The sequence below is a fragment of the Vicugna pacos genome, chromosome 6 (assembly GCF_048564905.1).
Source record: "Vicugna pacos chromosome 6, VicPac4, whole genome shotgun sequence".
Lineage (NCBI taxonomy): Eukaryota > Metazoa > Chordata > Mammalia > Artiodactyla > Camelidae > Vicugna > Vicugna pacos.
Genome location: NC_132992.1, coordinates 31,751,377 through 31,769,349, shown reverse-complemented (window position 1 = coordinate 31,769,349; position 17,973 = coordinate 31,751,377). Strand labels below are relative to the sequence as shown.

Here is a 17,973-nt window from a genome sequence, read left to right as displayed (position 1 = left end):
CAGGGGGATCTGGAAGGCTTGGTTGGGATGCTAGACCTACCAGGAGAAAACAGGGCTTCGGATATATTCATGGAAGGACCTCACTTGCCCTAGGGTCCCTTCAAAGACAGGAATTGGTCCTCAGGCTGAATCACTGCATGGGGCTGTCTTTCCTCCCGTAATAGCAACATCAGATCAAGGAGAGCCCTTCACACTAAAGGGAACACTAAGTAGATTCTAAATCAAACTACTTTTTCTAACTCTTTGTCAACACTTAACATTGTTGTTTAATTACTCTTAGCCAACATAATGGTATATAGCGGTGTCACTGTGGTAGCAATTTGAATTTCCCTGATGACTAATGATGCAGAACAGGGGTTTACAATCTTTTTCCATAATGGGTAGAATAGTAAATACTTTTGGCTTTGCAGGCCATTCAGTCTCTGTTGCAACTACTGAACTCTGCCACTGTGGCATGAAAGAAGCCACTGATAATACATGAATAAATGAGCGCTGCTGTGCTCCAATAAAACTTTTCTTACAAGAATAGGCGGCTGAATAGATTTGGTCATGGGTCATATTTTGTTGATTCTTGATGTAGAGAATGCTATGGCTTCACAGCGGAATTCTCCAAATATTTAAGGAAAAGATAGTCCCCATCCTGCTCAAATTTTTCCAGAAAACTGAAGAATACTGAGTACTCCCAAACTTTTTCAATAAGGCCAGCAGTATTTTGATACACAAACCAGACGATGATACTACAAAAAAAGGAAAATACAGGTCAATATTCCCAAAACTCAGAGATGCAAAAATCCTCAGCAAATATTGGGAAACTGAATTCAACAATACGTACACATTATGAGTAAATAGGATTTTTCCAGGTGTGCATGGTAGGTTCAATATCCACAAATCAATCACTGTGATACACATTAACAGAATGAAGGATAAAGTTACATGATTATCTCAATGGATGGAGAAAATTCATTTGATAAAATTCAGCATCTATTTACGTTAAGATTCTCAATAAACTTGGTATAGAGGGAACATACCTTAAATAATAAAGGCCATGTATGACAGATCCATAGCTAATCTTAAACTCAATGATTCAAAAACTGAAACTTTTTCTCTAAGATCAGAAACAAAACAAGGATGCCCACTCTCTTCACTTCTACTTAACATAGTATTTAATATTTTAGCCACAGCAATCAGACAGAACAAAGAAATAAAAAACATCCAAATTGGAGAGAAAGAAATAAAGCTGCCACTGTTTGCAGATGGCCTGATGTTCAATGTAGAAAATTATGAAGACACCAACAAAACACTTTTAGGACTAATAAATAAATTCAATAAAGTTGCAGGGTACACAATGAATATACAGAAAAATTTTCATTTGTACACACTAATAATAACTATCAGAAAGATAACTGAAGAAAACAACACAATCTTCAACTAAATGAAAAAGAGTAAATTCCAGGAATAAATTTAACCAAGAAGGTGAAAGATCTTTACCCTGAAAAGAATAAGACATTGATAAGGAAATTGAAGACAATAGAAATAAGTAGAAAAGCATTCCATGTTTATGAGTAGGAAGGATTACTCTTGTCAAGATGTCCACCCTAACAAAAGAAATTCACAGATTCAACAAATCCTTATCAAAATACTCATGACATTTTTCATTGAATAGAACAAATATTACTAAAATTTGTATGGAATCCCAAAGACCACAAATAGCCAAAGCAATTTGGAGATAAAAGAGCAATGTGGAAATTCCCTGACATTAAAATATACTACAAAGGAATCATCTAAGCTCTCTGGTACTGGCACAAACACAGACATATTATTCAATGAAACAGACTGGAGAGCCCAGAATTAAATCCATGCACATACGATCAATCGACCTATGAGAAAGGAAACAAAAATAAGTAACAGGGAAAAGTGCACTCTTCAATAAGTGGTGTTGGGCAAACTGGACAGCTAATAGTTAAAGAATGAAAGTAGAACATTTTCTTACAACACGTATGAAGACAAACTCAAAATGGATCAAAGACTTAAGTGTAAGACCTGAAATTATAAAACTCCTAAAACAAAATATAGACAGTATGCTCTAAGACATTCATCACTGCAATATATTTTACACCTGTTTCCTCAGGCAGGGACAAAAAGGACCCAGAATAAGAAAATGGGACCTAATCAAACTAAAATTTTTTGCATAGCGAAGGAAACCATCAACACCAGGAAGAGGTCACGTACTGAATGAAAGAAGAAATCTGCAAGTGATTTGTCAATAAGGGGTTAATGTCCAAAGTATATAAAGAACTTATACTCTCAATATCAAAAACACAAATAATCTGATTTAAAAAGTGAGAGACTACCTAAATACACATTTTTTTAACAAAGAAGACACATGGATGGCCAACAGATGTATGAAAAAATACTAAACATCTTTAAACATCAGGGAGATGGAAATCAAAACCACAATGAGATATCACCTCACATCTGTCAGAATGCTATCATGAAACACACACACACACAAGAAATAACAAGCATTGTGGAGAATCTGGAGAAAGGGAACCCTTGGTGGGAAAGTAAACTGGTGCAGCTACGATGAAAATGAGCATGAAGATTCTTCAAAAAAGTAACATGAGGACTGCCATATGATCCAGCAATTTCACTCTGGGTATTTGTCAGCAGAATACAAAACCATTAATCGAAAATATATATTTACCATAATGTTCGCAGCAGCATTATTTGCAATAACCAAGAGATGGAAGCAAACTCTGTATTCATTCATATGATTAGATATAGAACACACACACACGTACACACACAAAGAATTAAAAAACAAAGATATCTTGCCATTTGGGACAATATGGTTATAGATGATACAGATCTGGAGGGTATTATACTTAGCACATTAAGTCAGACAAGGTAAGACAAATATTGTATGTTTTCACTTATATGTGAAATGTAAAAAGCAAAACATATGTATAAATTTAACAAAACAGAAAGACAACAGATATGGGAACAAATTTGTGGTGACTGGAGGGGAAAGGAGTACAGGTGAAAGAGGTAAAGAGGTTTCAGAGGTACAAACTTTCAGGGCTAAAATCAATAGATTATAAGTATGTTATGTAAGAGAATATACTCAATATTTTATAATAAGTTTGGCACGTAATTGATAAAATACCAAATTACTATGTTGTGGAACTGAAACTAATATAACATAGCTAGTCACTTATACTCCAATAAAATTTTTAACTACATAAAATGAAAATGTGACTTTATGTGGCAAAAGGGACTTTGGATATGTGATTAACTTAAGGTTCTTGATACGAATTTTCCTGGATTATCAGGGTAGACCCTAAATATAATCATAAATATCCTCTATTTACCAGAAACAAATAGACTGCCAGAAATTTCTCCAGCAAACATGGTTTTATTCTAGATCAGAAGAGAATTGCAGTTCAAGGTCTGTAACCAAGTCCCCACACAGCAAGGGAAGGACAATGTGTTTACAGAGAGGAGAAGTGGGGAGGGCTGTAGTAAAGAAGAGGGTCCACGGCTTCTCATTGGCTGAGTCCTTGCCAGGAAACAAGACAAGTCCTTCTTCTGCCCTTTGAGCTCTGCTCTCCTCACAGGGCATGAGCGCTCCCACTGTCTCCCACCTCTATTTAATTGTGATTTCTGTTAATTTACTTTTTACACCTTGTGAGACAGAAGCAGAAGGATATGTGACTGCAGAAGAGGAAGGAGCAGTGGTGGTGGAAGCAAGAGGTTGGAGAGATTCAAGAAAGGCTCATGAGCCGAGGAATCCAGGTGGCCTCCAGTAGCTGGAAAAGACAAGGAACTGGAATCTCCTTCAGAGCCTCTAGAAGGAGCCATGCCTGCCAAGACCTTGATTGTAGACAGTGAAATTGATTTCAGACTTTTTGCATGTAGAAACACAAGAAATAAATTTGTTCTAAGTGATCAAGTTCATATTGAACTTTGAATTTGGTCTGTTGGCTTTGCAGCACTGGTAGGATGTACTCACAATCGCCTGTTGGGACGCACTGTGGTGGACCTGAACGTTCTTCAGATGCCTGGCTAAGCTGGATAATATCTTTATTGGAGTGACTTCTCTTTTAATCCCTTTCACATTTCACCTTCTTGGAGTCCAGCCTACTGTGGTAAATATGTGTTTTAATTCTCAATTCTGTCCTCTTATCAGCTACCCTTCTGACCCAAGTTAGACGTTTTAAGTGCAGAAGGAGATACAGATTGAGAAGGAAGATAAAGACCAAAGTCCCAAATCTGTAGGGTGAAAACGTGTCTGTGATTGAAACTACACTGATGTAGGTGGGGACTGATAAGCCCTACAGATGCAGGTGGCAGCCTCACGGTGAGACTGTGGCTGGAGGGGGCAGAGCCCGCTGAGGGTTTGTGTTCAGGCTGCAGGTGCCTGGGGAGCACTGTGCTCACAGCACAGAAGTAAGTGGCTGAGTCTGTGGTCTGGGAGGAGGAAATGTTCAAGGAGCTGCGGCGTTCTTGAATGACTGTCGTGGCACTGAATCTTCCATCGCGCTTCGTCCCTGAAGCAACGGAAAACAGGTGGATGAGGCGGCCCCCGGGGTTCTGAGAATACCACTGCAGACTGTTCACAGAGCTGGAAAACTTGCACCACAGTGTGGAGGTGGCTCCCTCCTGGAGACTCAGGACTGGAAGACTCTGCTCCACATCCTCCCCTGTCACACCTGATGAGAAACACAGAAACAGTCACAGGCGAGGGTAACTAACTCCTCCAAAACCCTGAAAGTGCCCCCAGGGATGATGAGACGACTAAAAAGTCTGCAAGACTTGTCAGCCCCCATCCCTCTCCCCTCAACAATACTGCAGCTGCTCAGTCCTGCAGATTCCCTGCGGGGCAGCCCCAACTCACAGCAAACCTGGGCACACAGAAGCCCCAGCACAGCGCCCACCAGCCTCTTCATGACGCCTCGCCTTCTTGCTGGGGCATTTTCACTGTAAGATACTTAACTCATCAGATGGTGAGTCTCATGATTGGTTCTGGAAGCATTCCAGCCCCTGAAACCAATCAGCTCACCTGACAAATCCTGCTCAAGCCCACACTGTGTGACAGGAAGCCCCACCCTCCTGCCTCAGCTGCACTCAGACGAGTGACGAGGGCTGGAGAGAAAGGGGGAACAAGAAGGGTCATTATGTTATGACTGAGGGACATTTTCAGAGAACATTTCACAGAAGACAGACTCTGATTTGGAATTTGGGGGAGGGGGTCGTAATTTTCGGGAAGAAAAACAAAACTAATTATCTAGTCTCATACTTCTTCTCAGATGGCAAGGATGCAGTAGATTCTTGCGTAAGGAAAGTGTTTCCCAGGAGTGCTGAGGGTCCATGATTTCACTTCTCTTACGTTCTCGTCTGTGGTTCTGAAGGATGCTCACAAGTCAGCACAGTATTCACAGCAGTTGCTCATGCCGGCTGAGACACTCTGCTGTATTAAACAGTATTAGTTTTAACTGTATATATTTATTCTATTCTGAACCTGCATAATGAGTGATATTATTTACTGTAGCCACCAGAGGGACATTGAAAGTAGAATTGTAAATAGTTTTATTTCTCTTAAAACTCTGTCATTTAAAATAAAATGTACAAATTCAGTTGTATATGCATTTTAACACCTGTTTTTTTACATTTTAAAATTTTTTTGTATTTTGCTTTTTAGTTATAGTAGTTTATTTTAAAAGAAAAATAAGTGGTTTCGAAAACATGTGAAAATAACTCTCATTTGTGCTCTTACCTCAGAGTCTATAAATGATAATAATTCTCTGTAGTTGGACTTGAAGCCAAAAAGGATGGAAAAGGAGGCCCTGTGAACTTTCATTGAAGTAGAAAGTGAAGTGATCTGTAGACAGTGAGGATCTGATGGACAGTTGAAGGATGTTGCAAATGTTCACTAAAAGCCTTGGGAGGAATAGTGTAGAAAAATAAAGATGATCAGGAATCAGTAATTTTTATTGGACACAGAGGGATGAAAAACTGATTCAAAAGGGAGAAAAGAGGAGACAGGTGCCCTAGGTGGGTCACTCAGAACCACCAACGCCAAGGTCCCACTTGAAACTTTGGCATGACATTGTGATTAACTTACAACGCCTGTTACTGGGCACTGCTGCGGGGAGAAAGCCTTTTCCCTTCAGACGACATTGTCCGGATGTACCAGGAGAGATAAGGGGCTGCACTGTAGGAATAGCTGCACCTCAGCCCCAGGAGGCTCCTTCAGAGACAGTGATGTGGCCGTCAGGCTGGGCCACTGACTGGGCTCCGGGTCCTCCTGCAACGTCAATGCTGAGTGAGACCAAGACAGAGCTACTTAGAACAAGACAGTGTTCCAGGCTGAACGATGTTCCTTCTGCAGAGGTACAATGTTACTTACTCACTGTGAAGAGCATTCCAAGCAGCAGGAGGGTCCATGAGAACAAGGCTATGCAGGGAGGAAGCGGAGAGCTGTTCTCTGGAAGCTCCCCCATGAAGAGCAGAAAGTAATGTGCCAGACTATGCGGAGTCCTTTCACCTGGGAAAATCTGAGAGCCAAGAGATCCCTGTTTAGGCAAGTTCTAGAGACTATTAGGAAGAGATGCTTCCTTGACCATGACTGATCTGGGTGTTGAGCCTGTTCAGAATGTGCACCTGGGTGATCTGTGACTTAAGGAGCTCCTAGGAGGGAAGCGGAACTTTCATTCGAGGGGTATTTCCAGCTTATGCAACATCGCCCCCTGGAGGCCAACAACAGAAACAAATTAAGTCTCAGGCTTTTCTGCCCCTTCTCCTTCCTGCTCTGATCTAGGCTTGAATTTCTTAGCACTTTAACCTGATTAAAAGTAGTATTTTCAGGAGTCTGGATCTTAAGGTTCCTTTAATATTATTGATTAAGTAGCATTACTTAATCCTTCAAAGTTAATCATCCTCATTTCATAAATGAGGAAACTGAAGAAAGGAGGAAGGATGTTATCTATCCAAGGCCACAGTAAGTGACAGCTTGGAATCTGTCCCATTAGTGTGATTCAAGAATCTGTGTTCTTGGCCACTGATAAGTCAGCAGCACAGCTTTTAGACTCGGCGTTGTCCTCACCTATTAGAAGGTGAATCAAGTCCTTTTTTCAGGTTAAAATACTTGCCCAGGGACATATAAGGATTAAATGTTAATTCTACTAGACTGCACACCTAGTTCCCAATACACTGTTCTCTGGGATACAGTGCTGCTCTTTGAGAATAGATGTCATTTCACCAACACACACAATCAGAGCAAAACTCAGAAGATGACAGAAACTAAAGAAAATCCCCTAGGAAACCAAACACTGACAGGATGGGCAGTGGAAATAGTATCAGAGAAACCTCACAGGGTAACCAGGGAGGTACGTGGCAAATAATAGAAGCCTGGTGTCCTGACAGAGAAGGAAAGAGGACTTTCAAGAAGGAAGGGGCTGTAAAGTGGAGCAATTGCTGTATAAATGTCTATCCAGTTAGATATGACTGAAAAGTGCCTATTGCATTTTAGCAGCACAAAGATCATGATCTGAGTGTTTCAGCAGAAGCTCAACTGCAGTAAAGGTGAGACGAGAGAGAAAAAATTTGAATATAGAGATCTCATTCTAGAGACTGACCTGTGAAGGGGAAGAAAGAGACATGGTGTTATAGACAAGGACGATGAAGTGGCAATTGGGGGGGGTTAAAGATTGGGATGTATTTACATGATTTTGGGAAAGACTATAAGCAACGTATGAAGGTTCTGCAGAGACAGGTAGGAAGGAATATGGAACACAGGTAGGAGGACTAGGATTTGGTAAGAGGAGAAACAGTTATGTTCAATTTTACTGGAATGAAGGGGGAAAGAATTGTTTGGGTTTCAAGATGTGAAGGCAGAAACTGGGAATATCTATGAGCTTTCAATGGAATCTTTTGTTGTTGTTGTTCTTATAAACAGGAATTAAGGGCCTCCCAAGAGAGTGAATAGAGGAGGTTGTGGGTTAGGAAGCCGGAGCAGCATGAGAAGTTTGGAACAGTCGCTGTAGGAACTGACAGTGAGCGAGAACTACAGAGAACAAGAATACTCTCCTGGAAACACCGCGGGCCTAGTTAGTGTTGAAGGTGACAGCACGTTTCAGGGACACCAGTCTGTACATGTGTGTGATTTTCTTGAACTCTGCTTGTCAAACAAACACAACAAGAAGGCAGATATTGATCCATGATTGGGATTAATAAGATCAATGCTTTGACACAGAATTGGGTCAAGAACAATGAGGGTTAGAGATGATTGCTTTTCTCAAGTCTTAAAACGTGATTTGTCCTTTAACATCTTGGCATTTTGCTCCCAAATGTGCATCACCTTCTGGGATGGGTAGTGTGGTCCATTTCTGTGACTTTCCATCTGATTCATTGTTTGACTTTTTTTTTTCTTACTACTTCTTCCAGTAAGGCAAGAGTGAACAACAATAGTTTTCAGAGGTTGACAAACTCACATATAAAAATACATTAAACAGTTGGTGCTAACACTTATTAAGACTGTAAACATTGACATCATTCAGAATCTCTTTAAGGCTTAGTGTTCTAATTCATAGAGTAAGTCTCAGAAAAACTCTTCATGAAATGGTATGAAGATGAAAAGATATATTTAGGGCTTTCCTAAAAAAGACACTGACTTTAGAGGCCAAAAAGAAATACTAGGTAGATTTGACATTATAAGAGGTAAACATCTCATTTAAAAAATAAAAGGAAGAATGTTTGGATATAATATTAAAAAATATAAAAGCGACATATTATCTAAGATATAAAAATAATTCCTACTGATAGAAATTAAAATAACCTAATTGAAAAAAAATCAAAAATTAAGAATAAACATATGACCAAGGTCAAATGACAGAATGCCACTGTATAGAGCAATGTTGACTTGAACGCTCTAAGGATCCAGAAAATGCTTGTAGAAGGATTATATTTGGATGGTTACAATGAAAAATACTGGCAGTTCCCAACTGGTAGAAGATGCAAAATGCACCTTTTCACCCACTGTTGAAGTGTAACCGCTTACACCACACGGAGGGCAAGTTGTCAGTTTCTCCAAAAATTCTAAATGCACCTTTTTTTGGACACACCAATTGCAGTTTTAGAAATCTTATTAAAATTTCCACATATATACAAAATTGAACCTACAAAGGTGTGTAAGACAAGTTTCTTTATGGCAGCAAAGAAATTGAAGCAAGTATTCATTAATAGGAAAGTAATTACTTTAATGATGGAATGTTTCAAAGTGCTAAGTAGGCATCGAAAAGCATGATGTGGACCTCTGTGCTGTTTTCAGCTCGACAAATATTTCCAGAACACGATTAAACGAAAATAAGGCGATTGTTCTCATAAAGGGAAACGCCCTCGCAGCCAAGGCTGCAAAGCTGCAGCCAGAGAACAGCCGGCCTTACAAGCTGCAGCTCTGCTGCCTGAGAACCAGCCTCTCCCAACAGCACCATCCTATGCACCTGAAGAGGTTCAATGGGCTGAACACAGGGGGCTAGAAAAGAATCTTTGTGGTGGCTGACAAAAGATAACAAGCTCCGCATTCCTGGGGACAAACAATGGACAATAATTAAGCATCTCCACGAGTCCACCCACCTAGGGCAGGACTCCATGCTCAGACTAATTTCTCAAGGGTTCCTAGGCAAGGGGCTGTCCCAACCTGTTAAGGAGGTCACAGGGCCTGTGGACTTTGTGCCCGCAATGACCCAGGGAGTCACCCTATACCTCCACCCCTACTCCGCCCCACACAACATCGGGGAACTTCTCCAGGGGAAGACTGGCAAATGGACTTTACCCAGATGCCCCCTTGTAGGGATGGAAATGCCTGCTGGAATTCACAGACACCCTTACAGGATGGGGAGAAGCTTTCCCCACCAGAACGGAAAAAAGCAACAGAAGTGTCAACATTTCTGCTCAAAGAAATAGTCCCGAGCTTTGGGCCAACAAAAAGCTTATAGAGTGACAATGGTCCCTCCTTCACTGCCAAGGTGACTCAACAGGCTTCCTCAGCTCTGGGTATTAACTGTCACCTCCACTCTTCCTGGAGGCCCCAATCCTCAGGCAAGGTGGAAAAAGCAAATCGTGTTCTGAAAAGAACACTTGCTAAGCTAAGCCAGGAGACTTCAGAAACCTGGGTCTCCCTCCTGCCTGTGGCCCTTCTAAGAATAAGACAGGCCCCTGAGGGAATTTGAAAATTTAGCCCATTTGAAAGGATGTATAGAAGGCCCATTTTAACTGCAGATTTCCTGTTTGATGAGGAGACCCATAAACTAGTCTCCTGCATTGTTCGCTTGAGCCAAGTTCAAAGTGCCCTCCAGGAATATGGAAACCAAGTGCTGCCCTTTCCCGCAGACAAAGAAGTTCCAGTCCCCATCCTGTCAGGGGACCTTCTCTTACTAAAAACTTGGGAGGAGGGGTCCCCTGAAGACCAGCTGCAAGCAACATGGAAGGGACCGTATCAGGTCTTACTAAGCACCCCAACTGCTGTTAACCTACCAGGAACTGCTGGCTGGGTGCATCGTCCAGAATAAAACCTGTAACTTATAAGCCCCAACAGGAACCAGGGAAACCTACATTGCGAGGCAACACAAGACCTCAGGTCCCTGTTTTAAAAAACAACACCATGTAGCGATGATTACAACAGCTCATAATTGCTTAAATATATCCAATTAAAGCTCCAAAAATAAGTATTTTAATATGTTACAGAAATGACAGGCCAGCAAAAAACAACCACCACTCGGAGGGTTGGAGTACTCAGATGTATTACGCCGGCGGGCTCAGAGGGGCTTCTGCTCTGAAGCTCTGAGCACCTCCAAGACCTGTGCGTGGGCTTTTATAGGGTTAATTATAAGCTTGGGGTATTCGGCCAATAGGCATTCAACAGCTTTAACAGCATCATTATCACAAAAGTAGAGGCAGGGAGACAGCAAACCAACATTTCAAGGCCAGATAATTCTCTTTGAAAATCCAGCTGCCTAGCAAAGAAAACATGAACAGGGAATCAGCAAACCGACACTAATTAACTTAGATTTATGAGTTAGCCCAGCAGAACTCAGATCAGTAATCCAAAGCTTGTTACACTTAGATGTGTGAGTCAGCTTGTAGCCCCGCCCGGCTTTTCCTTCACAAATATACAGTGAGAAAGATGCATGTTTTCAGTAAAAGAGTTTCGTAAAACAGAAAAATTTCATGCATTATCAGGATTTTAAATATCTAACAAAGTCTAAAAGTTCTTTGTAGCTCCAGCTAACTTTGAGATGCTTTAAAGGAAATCTGGGGCATCTTAGATATTAAGTTAACTTGGATATTTTTCATACATTAAGTTAAATATAATCAGTCATAATTCTAGTAACCGCAAACTAGTCTCTATCGATTACAGATGTTTAACCATGCCTTTTAAGTATTTTTGTCGTTACAGACTGTCAGACTGCTGTTACAAAGGTGCTTCATCTTTAAGAAAATTCATCTGAAGTCCATGGAAACAATGGATTGCAGCAGCCCCAAGACAGATGATGGCCATGTGAGGATCCCAGCCCACCTCCTCAGCCCTTGGATGCAAAAACAAAAGGCTGTCCTGCCCCTGGGGCCCCTAGCCTAGGCACTCAGAGAGTTTTACTCCCTGATAGGCAGGGTCATCGCCCCTACTCAGCCCGAAGCAGTTTCAGAAGACGGACCTTCACCCTCTGCAACCCCATAAGAGTATGGGAGTAAAATCTCTTAGGGTGGAGTGAGACAGGAAGGGGGCAGGGCACAGCCATTCAAGGAATCACACAGCAATTAACACCAGGATGGTCAAAGAGTCAACCCCCAGTAGGCCTTGAGGCTCAAGATGTTGAGAGATTTAACTTCTAACAGATCTTGAGCTTCATTATATGCCCATTGTAATATAAGCATGGTGAATGACATGCCCACAGGCCCACCGCGGTCCCAAGGCTGGCCAGGAAAGGTCAGAGTGGGAAATGGCCAACTCCTTGGGAATCCCTGCCCCTTCCCCAGGCTACTTAGACTGGTCCTTCCACTTATTAGCAAATGAAGCCACCAAGCCCATGAAAACTGGAAAAGCTGTGCCTTGTCACCACCCTTTTCTCTCCCTCTTTGGAGAAGGCACACATTCTGTCTATGGAATGTGTACCTATTTTTAATCTGAGCACCCAACCCCCACATGTCATGGCCTTTCTCTTGCCTTGCAATGTATCTCTGAATAAATCTACCTTTACTCAAAAGAAAAAAAAATTTCTAGGACACTAGTAAATGAAAAGTCAAAAGACAAGTTGCAAAAATTAAAATAAATCCAATTTACATGGCAAATCGACTGTGTACACATATGTGTGTGTTTCAATGTGTATGTAGTTGCATAAGATGATATGGGAAGATACATGTAATGGAAAGAAAACACACTTGATGATACACCTTAGACTCTCAGAATTGGTTTTCTGGGAAAGGACGGTGGGCGCTGGAGGGGAATGACGGAGACGCAGCCCTGGGCTCTCACTTCTGCTCTGCTGAGGCTTTTATGAGGCGATGGGTCTCTGTGCTACTTGGGAAGATGCAAAAGTCATGAAAACTCTTTGTAGAGGCAGGAATTCAAGAAAAATTTAAAAATTGACATTCACTTACTCTTTGTTTTTTTCCAAAAGACTTCTTCATCGTAAACATGCATGTTCCTGAGTAGCAACACGAAACATTTCAGATTTTTCTCAGAGGAAAACTACTTTGTTTTGGGAAGCAGAACAACTGCGATAATGTGCATCTCAGAACGGGGGCTTGCCCTGGGTCCCGAATGAAACACGCCTTTGGGACAAGTAGGATTATTTGTATTTTTCCCACCTTTTATGTGGAGACAAGCACACTGAAACCAGCATTCTATTGACAAGATAAGGAGCCATGACAAATTATTGATGCCTCTTCACTTTGTTGCTGTGTCAAAATTATGATTCGTAGACTCCTCATAACTCGTCTCAGTCACATCAACCAGTGAAGCTTATTTCTTGTCCTCTCTGTCTTCTTTTCTTTATCCATATTCTCACTCTTTCCTTCCCCTCAGTTTCCCTCTGACTGCTCTCTGAGTCTCCTTCTAGGTGGCTCTAGATTTGCTCCCAGTGGCTGCAGCCTCCCCGTCCCTCCCCTCCTTGCCACCAGGGAGATACTGTGCAGGTGCAGCCCCGTCGGTCCCACTGTGCCTCTGTCAGGGCGCAGTAGTACACAGCGCTGCCTCTCAGGGGACTCGGGGCAGGACCGAGGTGCTGCACTTTCTGTCTGTCGCTATGGTCAGAGAGGCCATGTGGTTTGTCACTGTGTCCCGTAAGCCATGAATGATGTACTGTGGACTCTGAGTGGGATTTTGCCGATACCAGTGTACATAGTCACTTCCACCAAAGGTAGCGTGGTTGCAAGGCAGGGTTACTTCTTCTCCTTCAGCAACATCCCTGGATTTGGGCTGGTCAATCTCAGCCTCAATCACAGTCCCTAAGGGGTCAAGAAAATAAAATTAGCTCCTGAGCACACATCAGTGTAATTCTGTGGATAAAGGACACAACATTCCCACATTCTCTGAGCCTGCCCCCTACCCCAGTGTTTAAATTTCTGTCCTGCAAAAATATCATTGCTGCTCCTTATACAGACCAAACATAAACAGCAAGAATCAGAGATTCCAGAGGCTCTAATCCATGGATACTTTGTTCAATAAGCCCATAGATTTCTTACAACATGGGAACTGCTAGGAGCTCTTCTGGGATCAGGGCTGATCTAATCTGTCATGTAGAATTTCCTGCTCCCCAGCAAACCAAGAGATCAGTCCTCAGTGTCATCCCCAGCAGGCTGAACAGAGCACAGGGCGAGGAGTGTAGAGCGAATAAGCCTTCATGGCCCCTTGACCTCAGAGTCACCCCTTGTGGACACAGAGCACTCACCCCAGGTCAGAAGCACAGCTACTCCAGTCACCAGCCTCATACTTCAAGGACAAGCTGGGATCAGGAGCCCAGAGCTGTGTCTCATCTTAGGCTTAAAGAGGTTCCAGGGAACAGAAGTGACAGCTGCTCATAGAGACTTACAAGGAGTGGAGCCACCACTGTGCTGTTGCCAGGACTTGTCAGCCAATGAGGGAGGAGTTCCTTGTCTAGGTCTTCCACCCCTGCTCCAGTCACATCCCTAAAAGAAGGAGGGAATATCAGACACCCCCAGTTCACAGGCTGCCCACTGTCATCATCTGAGAAGTTTAAAGTCAGGCTCAGGATAAGGAGCACCATCACAACGAGGTGTCTGTCCACAAGCACTGTCCCAACATCTCTTCCTGAAAGAAACTGGCTGATGCTCCATGAAGCTCCTACAGGACGTTGTTAAACCCCAGAAGATGGCACTGTGTTCTGTGTTGGAAGGAGGTGAAATTTCCATGCACATTCTGGAAAATGTGTGTGAGGTTCACAAGTAGGCAGTGATGTGCTCAGGGGGACAGGAAAAATCAGTAACATTGAGAGTAGTTGTAAATGTCCTGGGGCTCAGGGTTCCTCTAACGGCCCCTGGTATCATGCATCAACCACCACTGAGGTCGACATGTCTCTGTGCCTCTGTTGTGATATAGTAACTGATGCCATGCATAGTGTGCCCCTCACCCTCCTGGAACAGGGGTCCTTAATCCTCATGTCCTCTATGCCCATGCTTGTAAGTGCTGCGCACCGAGGATGCTGAGGCAGGGAGAAAAGAGTGAAGGGAAAGCAACAAGATGGCGGTGGGGGAGATGTGGTAGAAAAAGTTAGGGGAGGGAAGGAAAACAATATATGGAATAGAGATGGCGAGGGATCATCAGAGAAGAGAAACGGGGAAAACGCTGTTTGGAGGGGTACGTGGAAAAGGCTTAGGTAAGGGCCCCAGAATCTTTGACTAAACATATTCAACAAACGATAACGAAGTACAAGCTGGCTAAAAAAGAAGAAAGTGTTTCGTTTTTCCTTTTTCTGTGGAACAGCAATCGAAAACATAAATGTTTCTTTCCCTTCTCCCTGAAGTTTGCACATGAAGCAGTCCCCTCTTGTGACTGAATAGATGAACTGTAGTGCTAACCCCAGGCCAAGTCAGCCAGCCATCTTTTGAGCCCTCAGGTTTGAAAGTAAAACAATAAAAAGGAATTCGCTGTAATGCCTCCTTACTCATTTTTGTTTCTTGGTCCTATAACACTTCACAGAAGATTTTAATTATTTTTACTGCTTTATTTCAGTATATCCCCATTATGCTCAGTTGTTGGCTGCTCTTTAATTTTCCTTTCTGTCTAAACTTCCCATGTTTAAATGATATTTCATGTTTATAAGAGAGGCTGACACAGATGAGGCCCTCAAGAGGGACTTGTCCTGTGGAAATTCGCACACAAATACACACACACGTCAGCAAGCGCTACTACTGAAAATATAAGGATAAATAAAACTGAAATTATTTACAGTAGGTAGGAATGCATTATTTTACAGTAGGTAGGAATGCATTAGCAAAAGGTATAGGAAAATTAACAGTAACTTTTTTGTTTGTTAGTTTTTTCGCCTTTAATTTTTAGAAGCTGGTAGAAACCATACAAAGCGGCATTTTGAATAATGTAGAACGACAAAAACTACTGAGTGACTGTGGAGAATCTAAAAATAAGCTTTTCTAGTCTACTGGCTCATTTCAGAGTATTTTAATTTTAGAGGATCTTATCTCTCAGGCTGAATGAGGGGAGGTTATCTTTCTTTGCTTGATGAAAACCAAAATAATGTACTTGATTTACTTCCAGAAAATCAAGAGAATTTGATAAAAGGCTAACACTTCTCTGTCATAAATATGCTGATCAAACAGAAGATCAATTCCTGAGTTTAATACAGCGTATCAATGAAAATACCAGCAGTCAGTGTTATGTACTACAGGGTCACCATAAAGACAAGTAGACTATCCCCCTGTTTTTCACGGTTGTACTGGGGGGCCTGGGTCAATCCCAGAAAAGGAAATAACATGAATTAAGTTTCAAAAGGGAGAAGTTACACCCTGTTTGTTCATGGGTGATACACTTGTGTAGGCAGGAAATACAGAAGTGTCCATGAACAAATTGTAAGAACTAGAACTCACAGGTGTGTTAACAAGGCCATTAAATCCCCAAATCAATTTCATTTCTAGATTCCAGCCAAAAGCATTAGAAAAAGGAATTAAAATGTCATTTATCAAAAAATTAAATAAATAAATAAAATGTCATTTATCAAATACTGTGAACTAATTTAATACAAGGTATGCAAGTAATCTACAAAAATTTTTTGACATTAAGAAAAGAAATTAGAGAAGGCCTGCATAAAGAGAATATCATATGAATCTAAAGACTCCATATATTAAGATGGCAGTTGTCCCAGATGAATCCACAAATTCAACACAATCTCAATCAAATGACTACTAAGCTTTTGTGGTAGAAGCTCATTCTGTAATTTATGTGGAAGAGCAAAGACCTAGAATAAATCTTGAATAAGAAAAAGGAAGTTTGACTTGCATTTCCGGATTTCAAAACATGCATGAAGTCCCAGTAATTGAGACAGAATGTTCTGTTGGCATGAGGAGAAAATAAAGCCACTAGCAAACAGAAGCAAAATCAAAAACAGGCAATTCTATCAATTGCTGTTCTCCAAAGATGCCTATGCAATTCCATGGGGAGAAAGGTCTTTCTAGAATAACGGCTAGCGCAAATAGGTGCTTGTGGGTTTTTAGTACCGTGTTTGTAGGCGTCTTGACATTTACTTGCTTCATTGCACTGGCTACAATGTCTAGCACGACGCGGAAGGAGAGTGACGAGAGAGTGGATGTTCTTGATTTGTTCCCAGCCTTAGAGAAAAGTACATAGTCTTTTACCAGTAAACATACTATTAGCTGTTGAGGAAATTCCCACTATTCCTATGTGTCTCAGCGTTTTCACCATGGTGACTGATGACTATTGGCAAATGCTTTTTCTATATAGATTAATATGATCAAATGACTTCTTTTTAACTTCTTTTTAATATGGTGACTTCTATCAATTGATTTTCAAACACTGAAGAAAGTTTTTCATCACTGAGAAAAACTGCATTTGTGCTTGGTATATTGGTCTTTTTATTTACTGATGAATTCTACTTGCTAATATTTTGTTAACAAACTTTGTTTCTATATTAATGAAGGATAGTTCCCTGTAGTATTTTATACGGTTTTTGTTTTTGTTTTGTTTTCTTTTTTGTAAGGTCTTTATCTGATTTTGGTATCAGGGGAATACGAGCTTCAAAAAATTGGTGAGGAATTACTATTTTCTATCTATTTTCTGGAAGAAATTGTGTAGAATTAATGGTAATTTTTCCTCAATCTTTGGTAGAATTATCCAGTAACACCATATGAGCCTCAGAACATTTTTTCACTTGAAAATTCATTTCTTCATAGACATTGTGACTTCAGCTTTCTCTGGCTCCTGCCCTGAGGGCAGCTGAGGAGGAGCTGCTCCTGGAGCCCCACAGCTAGGTTTGGGGACAGGCAGCAGGTGCTTTGAGAGCGCTGTGCCTCTGCGCAGAAGTAGGTTCCCACATCTGCAGTCTGGGCGGCTGGGATGCGCAGGAAGCTGTCCTTTCTGGTCTCTCCAAACTCAGCTGTCAGTCTCCCCTGCCTCTTCATGTCTCCACCCTTAGTTAATAACATTAAGAACACTGGACGTCCCCCAGGCTGCTGCTTATACCACTGTAAGCTGGTTAAAGGGCTGGAGGTATTGCAGTATGTGGTGAAGTTCTCTCCCTCTTGTAGGGGCACGAATTCAGGAATTTGCTTTATCTGTTGTCCATTCACTTCTATTCAGAGAAAAAGTGGGAGGCATCAGAGTCTGGTTAGAGGTGTATTCTCTCAGCTACAATGGTCTTTCTCATTCTTCTGTGTACTTTCTCCTTCTTTCCATGTCTCCCTCCCCAACTACCTCTTTCTTCCTTT

At 41.6% G+C, this 17,973-nt stretch overlaps 1 gene segment (V, D, J or C); it reads right to left on the bottom strand.

Annotated features, from left to right (window-relative positions):
• Positions 1–13,252: 13,252 nt before the first annotated feature.
• Positions 13,253–13,986, bottom strand: LOC116278122 (T cell receptor alpha variable 26-1-like). The segment is given in 2 exon segments: positions 13,253–13,503; positions 13,947–13,986. Coding segments are annotated over 2 exon segments (291 nt in total).
• Positions 13,987–17,973: the final 3,987 nt, after the last annotated feature.